At 36.7% G+C, this 12558-nt stretch overlaps 1 protein-coding gene across 7 annotated transcripts in view; it reads left to right on the forward strand.

The window, feature by feature from the left end:
- MPDZ (multiple PDZ domain crumbs cell polarity complex component) overlaps positions 1-12558 on the forward strand; it is a 170091-nt gene that overhangs the window by 102625 nt on the left and 54908 nt on the right. For all 7 annotated transcript variants that reach the window (XM_047767639.1, XM_047767642.1, XM_047767645.1 and 4 more), the window contains 2 exons: positions 4501-4699; positions 10836-10940. In XM_047767639.1, coding sequence (XP_047623595.1) covers positions 4501-4699; positions 10836-10940 — 304 coding nt within the window. The remainder of the gene's footprint in view (positions 1-4500; positions 4700-10835; positions 10941-12558) is intronic.

A 12558-nucleotide genomic window follows, 5' to 3' on the forward strand; every position in this document is an offset into this window, starting at 1 on the left:
ATACATTAGTAGTTTGATTTTTAAATTAAAGTATAAAATAGCTGATTCGTTTGCTTTATGAGAGTAAACCATTTACACTTATAGTGTGAAATTATAGCACCATTAGTTTATTAACCAAATTGTAATATAAAAGTATTAACATATATACATATATATGTGCATGTGTTATATATATATAAATATAAAAATGTATGTTTTAATTAAATGCATATCTTTAGTCTACCTGCATATATATAAACATCTATGTATATATATATATAAACATTTATACATATGTATGTATGTATATTTTACTTTTCTGCTTTATTTCCATTATTTGAATAATGTACATACCCAAAATATCTATGGGGCTTTGTCTCCCTTGCTGTTGAATTTCCTAGAACTCAGTGAGATTCCTGTAGCATTTTGAAGTTAAAATTCAATATGCCAAAACAAGAACACTTCTCTGTTACTTCATTTGACTGGAGATTTTGATATTCAAATTTCTGCCACACTCAGAATAACTAAATGTAAAGGGATATTGAAAAATGCCTATTGTAAAAACCTGTGTAGAACATTAAAACCATTTAATTAAAGCAGTCATTTGAGCTTTTGATGTAGGAAGATGTTGCCTTTACAATGTGAGGTAACAAAAAGGGTGATTTTTAGAAAATCTAAACAGAGACTGGCTTTGTGGTAGTAGGAGAGTATGTCATGAAAGGGTCTATCACTGAACACATTTTCTTAGATTCAGTCTCTTCTTAGTCTGTGTAAGGTTGTTTGCAGTTTTCATTTTCTGGGTAATTTGTTTCTTTCCAGTTATAATAAGAAGAAATTATTTAAAAATGACAGGTTTCTGTAAAAGCTGTCATCATCCATTTGCTTTGATTTTTTAAATTGAACAACTGAATAACTTTTTAAACTGTGTTAAATTTAATATACACACATATGTACACATGCATATAGTGACATTTAAAAAATTTAATCTTCATGATTTTTGGTAGTTTTGAAGTCCACTGGCTGATTATGTTGTATTATGTATTAGAGGTAAAAAGCAAAGGTAAAAATGTGAGAAGCACATGAAAGGCATTATCTTCTCTTCATAGATGAGATGCAGAAACATAGACAGGCTCAGGAATTTCTCTGAAAGTACTAAGCCCTTAAGAGGTGGAACCAGGACCCTAACCTGAGTATGGCTCCAATTTTCATATACCACACAAGGCACTCCAGTCTTGCACCCAAGACTGCATTAAGGTTGTTGTAATAACAAGCTTCATTTTGAAGCTGAATTAAGATTTTCATTTAGGTTTTAGAAAGCAGCATAGCTTTAGATGGGGGTAGATATGCCTTTTGAATATTCTTTGAGGTTTTTTTTTGTACTTTATTGAGCACTTTGAAAGGTACTCTACATGTGCTTTTTTGTATAATTCTTTATTATTTTTTTGGATCTCTCTTTTTTTTGTTTTTTTGTCTTTTTGGGGCTGCATGCACAGCATATGGAGGTCCTCAGGCTAGGGGTTGAATCAGAGCTACGCTTGCCAGCCTACACCACAGCAACATGGGATCTGAGCCATGTCTGTACCCTAACCACAGCTCATGGCAATGCTGGATCCTTAACCTACTGAGCAAGGCCAAGGATTGAACCCGTGTTCTCATGGATACTAGTCATTAAACACTGAGCCACGATGGTAACTCCACATAATTCTTTAAATAACCTTAAAAGTAGATATCTTCCCCATTTTATAGATGAGTAAAATGAAGCCCAATGTGAGCATCAGTTAGTCCCCCAAAGCTGCTCTGATTAGAAGTGGCAGAACTCAAATTTGGACCTGGTTCTTTCATTCTGCTATATACATGCTTTGGGCTGTCTTGCTAACTTTTTCAGGAAATAATCCCACAGGTTACAACCAAAATCTAATCAGTAGATGCTACCTTGAAGTTGTTGAACCCTGAAAATTATCCATTGGTCAAAGGAAAGTATAAGCTGAGCTAACTGATATCAACCTCTTTATATGGTTATTGTGAACTGACAGCTTTAATAACTGATAGTCATGAGTTAAATACATCGTTCAGAATGTATCTAGAGGGCGTGTCCACCGTAGCTTCTAAAGACTTGCTTGATTGCAGAATGCATGGTGCTGAGGAGATCAGGATGATGATTTAGGCCTCCAGGTGGGTCATGGAGTTAAATTACATTTTGATTTTACAGTAGTACAGGTTTCTGGTGGATCTTGGTGGGAATGGTGGCAGCATCACAGCAAACAAGTACCTGTTGAAACATTTCAGAGCTAGCCCCTCTGCTCATAAGAAACCCACCTTGAATCAAGTAGTGTCTCTTCTTGTTTATTGGTTTATGGTAAGCAGAGCTATTTCCTCAATAACAATACACTTAAAAATCATTAGTATGAGTCCTGACAGAGTACATTTGATTAATGGTTCTTTTCTATCAGAAAATGATAAATAGGAGCCTGGATGGCCCATATCCGGGCATGAAATATCAGCCTAGAAATATATTGTCATCAGGATCATTTTTTCTTTTTTTTGTCTTTTTGCTATTTCTTTGGGCTGCTCCCGCGGCATATGGAGGTTCCCAGGCTAGGGGTTGAATCGGAGCTGTAGCCACTGGCCTACACCAGAGCCACAGCAACGCAGGATCTGAACTGCGTCTGCAACCTACACTACAGCTAACGGCAACGCCGGGTCATTAACCCACTGAGCAAGGGCAGGGACCGAACCCGCAACCTCATGGTTCCCAGTCAGATTCGTTAACCACTGCGCCACGACGGGAACTCCAGGATCATTCTTAAAAAATATTTGAAATATCATGTCTAATTTGGTGTAATTAGAATTAATAGAATTTCTTTCTCTTAAAGATATAAAAACCTAAAAAGGGATTGGTGGTTCCTCTCCAAAGTGTTCTTAAATAGATTTATATGTCTCCTTATATTGTTTAATTATATAATATTGTTTTGGAAGGATATTTGAGTACTTGTTTTAAGTGAATTTGTTATTACTTTATGCAGAGTTTTAAAAATTATTTCAATATTTTTTATATATTTCTAGTCCTTCAGTAGGAAGGTCTAGAGTGATGGTAGTATAAGAAGGAGACATTCAGATGGGGTACTTGTTGAGAATATTTTTCTGAGAAAGTGACATTGAAGAACAGGAAGTTGTCAGCTGTGCAAGAGCTGCAGAAAGGGGGTGCCAGGCAGAGACTGAAATGAGAGACAAGGTGTATTTCTGAAAGAAGGCCATGTTGCTGAAACATGGGGAGCGGGGCAAGAAGGGCAAGGCACAGGAGAAGGGTGCACGTCTGGAGAGCTAGGCCATGAGCTCCATATTAATAGTGCTGTGTAGGTATGTCGTGTATTTGCACAATAGGAAACTATTAAAGGTCTGTTAGCAAAGGGAGCGATGTGATTGGTCTTTTTGAGTGGTGGCCCTGTCTGCTACGAGAAGAATGCACTGGAGGGGACAACTTTGGAAACCAGGAAACCAGTTGGGAGGCCGTTTCAAAAAGTGAGGCAGGAGAAGTGCTGTCTTAGTCTAGTTTTAGCATGGAAGGTGAATGAAGTCAAGATGAGTTTTGGAGTTAGAAATGGCAATACTTGATGATGGATTAAATATAGGGAGTGAGAGAAAGATGGAAATCCAGAATGAATGACTCCCTCATTTCTGCTTTGAGTAATGGAGAGTAGTGTGGTGGTACCATTACCCAAAAGTGTGAGGCCAATGGAGAAATAAGGGGAGATGGAAACTAGGAAATTCAAATTTACACTTAGTAGGGTTGTATTTTCTTTAAATCATCCAGGGATTAAGTCAAGAGGGCAAATGAATAGCCATATCTGGAGCTCATGGACGTTCAGATGTGGAAATAAAATGGTAATAGATTAAAGTTCACATCAGTTTAGTTCAACAGATTCCTGTACATTCAGGCACTGTGATAGGCCCTAGTGCAGATAAGATTTGAGTACAAACTTCTTGATGTTAGGAGTTATGTTAATGCTTTTTCATATCAAGCCCCCAGCATGGTACTTAGCACGTACTAAGCATATAATGAGTATTCATCAAATGAACAAATGATCTAAAGGTAATAGAGAGTTTCTTTGTTTATAGAACTAATCTTCCATTTGTAGTCTTGCTCTTTGTTCTTTTATATATGTAATAGATAAATTGTTATGGTAAAATTGATTTGAGACTGTCAAAACATTCTTCCTGGAGGAGCTTTTGCATATGTGGCAACACATCAAATAGCTCCATTCATTCCACAGTGTAGGTATTATTTCATCTCTAATGTATTTAGCATGGAATATCTTTAGATACAATAGCATAAACATTTATAAATTTACTTTAAAACATATTTTTTGTTATAAACCAGTGTTTTCCTTTCCTTTTGCTTGTTTTTTTACTTGCTAAAAATTTGCTCCTTCCCTTTTATCTCTGAATCCATAGGGATTGTTAAATTCCAATTAAAATGAATTTGAAAGACATTTACTTCATGTGTTTCTCCTTTAACCGTAGGAATGACAGTAAGTGCTAATAAAGATGGCTTGGGGATGATTGTTCGAAGCATTATTCACGGGGGTGCCATTAGTCGAGATGGCCGGATTGCTGTTGGTGACTGCATCTTGTCTATTAATGAAGAATCTACTATCAGCTTAACCAATGCCCAAGCACGAGCCATGTTAAGAAGACATTCTCTCATTGGACCTGACATAAAGTAAGTATCACTTGGACCCTAGTCTGGCTTGGGAAATTCAGAAATTTCAGTTCACTAATCAGAATTTTTTCTCGGTACATACATCTTTTTGATAGACAAAAATCATTATATATTTATTTAAAAGAAGTCACTGAAGAATTTGAATATTACCAAAAACTTATTGATTGTAGATGGTGTCTCCTAAAGACTTTAATGATACTGAAATACTGTTGACCCTTGAATAACACAGGTTTGAACTGCACAGGTCCATGTATTCAGGAATTTTTTTTTCAGTAAGTGTACAGTTGGTTCTCTATACTCCTGAGTTTCAAATCTTCAGATGCAGACAAGCTTGGATCATAATTTCCATCTGCAGTTGTTTGAGTCCACAGAACGAAGACCCATGGATACAGGGGGCTGACTGTATTATGCCACTTTATGTATGAGACTTGAGTGTGAATTTTGGTGTCTGTGGAGATACTTGGAGCTAGTTCCCTGTAGATACCTAAGGACAGCTATATTTAAAAATGATGTTGCTTCTCTTTTTATTTTTACTTCTCCATTGATTTCTACAAAAAATTCTTAGATGTAGAAGATATGAAGTATCTTTTATAGAGCAGGATGGTCCACTCTTAGGAACTTAGAAATTTGGATTGGCCTCATTATAACATATTGCACACTACCTAACAATCTGTATGGGTTCACCAAGTGAGCCAATTCTTTAAGGGCTAGGCATGGAAGAGATCGTATAGAACAATGCCAGTCTAACCCATAACTTACCCTCTGTTGAACTGCTTCATGGTATAGGAGAACTCAGAAGTATGTTGATATGGTCCGATGGTAGGTCATTAAGGCTGTTTGGTCAGGAAGCATTTAAATGTCTCATCATCCTATAATCTACTGAAAGTGTGTCATATGTATGGTTTGGTTTTTAAGTCACTAAATATTTCTTAAGCCAACATAAAAATCAGTTCATAATTTATTGTCATGCCTTAACAGTGTAGTTTTTTTTCGGTGTAATGCTTTTTTCCCAAGCATTAATAACCGAATATTTGTATTTAACCTTTAAGGGATAAAATAGTAAAATAAGAGCTCAGGGAAAGCTTGTTTATCTTAAATTGATGTAATGAATACAAGTATGGAGAGTTTTTGTATTAATATTATTTTACAGACAGCATTCTGTATTATTTTTTGCAAAATATATATTGGTGGATCTTAGGTAAAAATGAGCTTCCATCAGTAAAAAAAGCAGAAAAATATATGCTGTATAGAGTGGATTCTGCAGTGTTATAAAAAAAGAGGTATTATTTTTGGGCAGAATTTCACTAATGGGCTTTCATATTTTTGCATGCCTTTTTGACTTTTATAATAGAACAGGTCATTAGATCATGTGACATTTCCTTTATTATTAATCATGCAAGTACAAGTGAAGATGAAATGTCAGTGCCTCTATACTAAATAAAAAGAGAAACTTGAAGAGCTTTCCTCCTCGCCACTTACAGGCTAGTGATTCTTTAAAGGATGAATAATAATCTCCGTGGAAACTCTTTACTGCTGGAATTTTAGCTTATGTAGTTTAGAGGTGGTATAAAATAAAGATGGCCTCTAACTTTGATTGATTGTGTGATAACGTACTTGTTAATGTTGTGAAACTGGATGCAGGTCGCCTGTCTGCATTTTGGTACTCTGAGCGCTAGATTGGCCCTTGGTTTAACCTTACCTCTCAGTTTTAATGTACTGCAGCTCTTTAAGTGTGGCCAGCAAACAGATAAGACCAATGTGACATTAATTTAGCGGAAGTCATGCATCTAGTTGACTCTAGAGAAGTTGTTAGGTATATTTCCAGCTTCCAAGTCTTTTTTTCTCCTTTCCTGGTTTTGTTTGTTTGTTTGTTTGTTTTGATGTCCTTCCCATCCTGTGATTTACCACCGCAAGTTACCCATTTGTGTATTTAGCAGCTTTATTATGACTGTGAAGGGTATCTAAAGAGCTAGAGAGCTAGTTTCATAAATAATTGTTTTAGGATGCCAGGAAGCAAAATGTAATATAAGTATCTTAAGTTAAAAAGAGAAAGTAAGAAAAATCCCAACCTTCCCTCTTCTGGAAGTCACTCAGTCTTTCACATGCTCCCATGCACACACACACACACACACACACACACACACTCCCGCCCCACGAATCACATCAGTTTCTTTTCTCAAGTATCATACTAAAGCTGTGATTTGAAAGGCTATAGTTTTGACCCATTGGGTAAATGATAAAAAGAAATGAGTCACAGAATGCTTTTTCAGAAAAAAAAATGTGTTCAGTGATAAAACAAATAGCCATATAGATTGACCAGCATGTTCCATGCATTTTGCATGAAGTGTTTTTGGTCCTGTCTCCTCCCTATCACTTGCTTTCATGAAGCAAAAGTTTTAAAATTACCTTGAAAGCCATGTGAGTAGTTCTCTCAAAGGGAAAGTCTTGTCCTTCCATGCTCTGAATGGAACCATGACATTTCCTCAGGCCAGTTAAAGGTTGTAGTCATTGCCTTGATCTAGCCTCCATCCGTGTCTCTTCCTTTTGATTTCTTGTCATGAGGCTAGCTTAATCTTGGGTGGTGGTGGAGGAATGTATTGCAGGGACTTTATAAAAAAAGACTCTAACTGGTTCAGTTACATAACTGATTGATTTTAGGAAAAGTACTCCTTATTGAAACAATGGATTGGCTGGCTTTTTTTTGCCATTTATGAGAGATGGCTAGGAACTTTGTGAATGTGCCTTCATGCGTGCCTGGGTAGATAATTTGAGTTTCAAGAGTTCAGGAACAACCAGTTTAAGTTCCAGGTTTCATTATTTTCTGTGGAAAACCAGATGTGAAGCCTCACCAGAATGCATTCTGTCTCACTTCACACTCCACCTTGCCAGGAGTGCTTATATATCTATAATAATAGTCAGGGTTTTGCGCTTGGCGGCAGCTGCTTGCAACATCTGCCAGATAATTACCGAGCTGAATCAGACTTCACCTGCCTTAACCTAAAGTGTGGGATGAATTCCTGATCAAGGAATAAAAGATTGATTGCAGTTACATTTTTCTATGCTTGTTAATAATCACTGCTATAGACACCAGTAAAGAGCAGATGCTTTTCTGGGGGAGGTGTAGATAGGAGGGAGGTGGAAAGGGGAAGAAACAACCAGGAGCACCCACTTTTAACTACATATGTATGCATCTCACATTCAGCACAAGACATTGACATTTGTTAACACCATTGTAAAAAGATGCCGCGGCGTATGCTTCACATTCTAGATTTTCTGCAGCACCTGCTGACGATCGAGCCCCCTTTTATGTGTGAGTATCGGTGATTCAAAAGCTCATTATGGCTGTGTGTTACAACTTGTCTGTGAAAACCATTTTGTGCTTTGTAACATCCTGAAGCAGGGATAGATCCAGATAGATATTCAGCCTGTATACATGTAGGCTTTTTTTTTTTTCTCCTTTACGTAACAACATCCGTTCCATTGGAACCATGAGATTGTTACATTTTCACATTGCACTGGTGATTGTGAACTCATTTGAAAATCATATATTCCAACTACTAGGCTTCCCAGCTCTTTTGTCAGGGGATGATCCTGTTTGCATGTGTGGACGCAACCTCTGAAGGAATAGCTGTGTCCCATTTCGGCATCACTAATGCTATTCTTTTTTCCCACTCCATGTGTAATCTAAGGTTAGTTTGCATTTCAGAATTTTTAATACAGCTCTCAAATAAGCTGTTTCAGTGTGTTTATGCAGCTCATAATATCGTATGGTGTCATTTGCTGGTGTGTGGTGGTGATGTGTGGCTGTGTTACAGGCAAGTATTAGAATTGCTCTGCATGTGCTAAGGCACTGTGGGATGCATGTTCTGGTGGCCTTCCTGTCTGTATTGGGCTCAATATTTATGAAAACTGCTTTTTTTTTCTCTTTCTCTCTGCTCCCTAAAATATCTGAAAATATTTGTAAAGCTCTTTATCCCCCACCCTTTGGTAAAATTGTAGACAATTTTGAACCGATAGGGAGGGAAATTCATTTTCAACAGTGTTTGGGTTAGAAACACCTTTTCCTTCTCAAGCCAATTTTAAAAATTAAATACTTTGAATTTATTATTATTATTTTCCTCTTGTATTCTAACTTTCTCTCCTTACCTCTTCCTGGCTTTTTTTTTTCTTTAAGTTTTATTTGTATGAGCTTTTCCTTTACTGAACCTTCAGAAATAATACCAGTTTTCTTGAATAAGCTTTTCTGGGTTTATGTTTTATGTTTATTTTTTTGTGTATAAAAGACAGTCTTCTTTCCCAGTGTAATAATGTATTATACCTTTTTTGGCTCATTCCTTTGAAGGGATAAATGCCAGATTTCTATTTAATATACTTTTGTGACACTATAGAGTATGTATTTTTATAGATGAATAAATTAAATAGGGCCAGAATTAGAATGCAACTCTCACAACCAGCCTAATCCTATAGCCACTGAATGGTGCTTTGTGCTTCCCTGAAGTAAGAGTGTCATGAAGTATCAGAAGGCTCTTCGGCTTCTGGCAGAGTGATGGGGTGTGGCCAGGCTGGCTGATGCTCTGTTAGAGCACCGCCTTACATTCGTTATATTATGCTTCTCAGCTTACCATAAGCTCATAAAAAGTGACATCCTTTTTGTGATTGAGGATGTGGAGATTCATTGGTGGTGATTTGGCCTTATGTTATGTTCCTGAGAGGCAACAAAACTGTGTCCTCTGACTCCGAACCTCCAAAGAGTGAATGCTTTTTGTTGGGATTACCAATGTGCCTGAAATTATGTATTCTCCTCATTCAATAAATTATGCCATTGGTGTAAATCTTACTTTAATATAAAATAAAGGCAATCCTTTATCCTTACCCTCAAGCACTAAGGTTTTAATACATGGTGTCTTCATGGGTAAGTTTATGTTTAGCTGGTTTGAGAGTCTTCATGATTTTTGTATTGTGCATTTTTGATACATAATTTTGTTCCATTGCACAAATATGCTGAACCAACTTTAAATGCAGTATTTCTTTTGCCTTACTATTCATTAATTTGAGGATCTTAGAGCATCCTTCTTAACTAGGTATATCAATTCTATAGCCCTATAGGAGAGCAGAAAATTTGAATTTCGAAATGTCAGTTTCTAAGCATTGTGGCTATAGCCAGCATCTTGCTTAGCACCTTCTCTGTTGTATGTGTTCAGCCAGGACTTTTTGAATTAGTAAGTGACCATTCAAGTGTAAACAGTAGGCTTTTCTCTGAAACCAAAATGAACTTCCAAGAACTTGCTACAAGTTAAGAGAGTCTTTACATAAACTTATAATGATTTAACTTTAGACTTGAAGAGTTCATAACTTAATAAAGCTAGGATATACTTACTAATAATACTTGTTAATATCCCTAATTACTTATTATGGGAGAATGTAAGGTAGTTTGGGAAACCCAGTGTTTTAGTAGAGTTTATCTAATTTGTTTCTGCTGAGAAACCCAAAAATCTTTGGATAAAATAAATGTTACTACTGACAATTATTTTTCCAAGGATTTAAAGATTTTTCTAATTTCAAAAAATTGCTGTTAGTTCTCTCATTTGGAAAGATAAAATGCTGTTTTCCTTCCCCATATGAATATTGGTAAACACCTAGTTTTAAGTAGCATTTAAAATATCAGTTTCGGAGTTCCCGTCATGGCGCAGTGGTTAACGAATCCGACTAGGAACCATGAGGTTGCGGGTTCGATCCTTGCCCTTGCTCAGTGGGTTGATGATCCGGCGTTGCTGTGAGCTGTGGTGTAGGTTGCAGACGTGGCTTGGATCCTGCATTGCTGTGGCTCTGGCGTGGGCCGGTGGCTACAGCTCTGATTAGACCCCTAGCCTGGGAACCTCCATATGCCGTGGGAGCGGCCCAAGAAATGGCAAAAAGACAAAAAGGCCAAAAAAAAAATCAGTTTCTGTTGTTATTCCTCCCTATAGGATACTTTTTCTTTCTGAAGTTTGCACTCTCTACTAAGTGAGCTGGTTTAAATAGGTTGTGTGAAAAGGAGAGATGAAAGGACAATCTAATTTTGTTTCATATTTGGAAAATTTTCTTAACAGTCAAAACTTTGTTTCTCTTTGCTTTCATGGATTATGTCTTGTTCCAGAATTACTTATGTGCCTGCAGAACATTTGGAAGAGTTCAAAATAAACTTGGGACAACAATCTGGAGGAATAATGGCATTGGATAATTTTTCTTCATACACTGGAAGGTAAGTAAAACAGTAAATCAGCTATAGTGGATAAATGATACAGCAAGTCATAAAGAACAGTTTTGAATACAGAGTTAGGAGGACTGGAAGTGAAAAAGACTGAATTCATTTCCTCTCAAGATTTTAAGAAATATTCACCCCTTTCACCCATATTGCTTAAGAAGTGATCATATAGTGTGGAAAATTTGGAACAAATGAGAAAATTGAAATCAATAAATTAAACCACCTTTAGTTGTACTACTGAATATAGCACTTTCAATATACCGAGTTTTGGGAATTCACTGCAGATAGGAATATGATTTCATTAACTCCCTGAAATCTATAATTTATATGGTATTGTTAGCACTTTTCCTCTTTCATAAATATTTTCAAACATTTTTAGAAATTTTGTTTCTTTATTGACATGCCTCCAGATTCAGAAACATTTTTAATGTTTACTTTTTACTCTTTTGGAGAACGTTGAACTGAATGTCTTTGTATATGCATGTTAGGAAATAGAGTGTATGGCTTTTTAGAGCTTCTTGATAAACACAGTATATTAAGAACCTTTAAATAAGATAGGAGAAGTTTTTCCCCTCCTTAGGAATGGCAGAAACTAGGTTTTGATGCTGTTGCTGAGTTCAGCAATGGGAGAGAAATAATTTCAAGTTTCTTTTTAGTGAATAATGAATCATTGTATACTTTCAATTGAGGGCCTGTGTCCCGTCCCCTCCCCCTTCCCCCCCTTCCCCCCCCCCTGCCTTGCATTAGCAGCTGAGTAACAGATTTCCTTTAAGCATGCTGTAGAGGAGAAATGTCTTTGCAAACATTTGAGGTCTTCTAACAAAACTTCTATCATTCCTTAGAGGGTGTCAAAACATCCCAGAATGCTCTGGTGTCCAGTGACTCTGCAGGCTTCATGACATCATATTATTATTTCTTTTACAATTGCACAGTAATACAGAAAGTGTTAAAGAAGGAAAAGGTGTGTTACACGTTTAACAAAGGGAAGGAATGTCATAGCCCTGGGGGCCTCTTGAATTTTATGGGAAAAGGAGTATTCATTCCACCCTGCTCAAAGCTCAGCCATGTTCCTCTCTAGAATTTCTGTCACAGGGTTAATGCCATAGATTTATTAAAGTGGCCCTGATACTTCCTGTTAAAATGGAAAAAGTAGTAATTCCAGCATCTCTCTGAAGTAGCATTTCAAATGGCTTAATTAAAAAATATGCCAAAGTAACATGATTTTTATTAAGTTCTGAGGCTTTAAAAGCACTCAAAATTTTAATGCTAGAGTGAGAATCCCTTTGATCACTGTGCTTCCCTCCCAGCACAGAAAGGAAAATGGTCTAAATTGTCCAGGGCTGTGACTGGCTGATTCCCTGCAGAAAAATTATATTTGCTATTAATATAAGTTCTCAAAACAGTCTTAGTTCTACACAGGAAGAATCTTCACCAGAGAGGTTAAGTTACTTGCCCAAGTTTCGTGGATGTTAAATGGCAGAGCCAAGGTTAAAATGCAGGTGTTCAGTCTCCATATTCTTAACCATTGGGATCCAAAGAAAGAATTGCACAAACCCAGTATAAAAATATGGGACAGCATAGCATGGAAGTTAAAAACTCAGGTGTTGTAGTAAGA

This window comes from Phacochoerus africanus, chromosome 2 (genome assembly GCF_016906955.1).
Source record: "Phacochoerus africanus isolate WHEZ1 chromosome 2, ROS_Pafr_v1, whole genome shotgun sequence".
NCBI classification, from domain to species: Eukaryota; Metazoa; Chordata; class Mammalia; order Artiodactyla; family Suidae; genus Phacochoerus; species Phacochoerus africanus.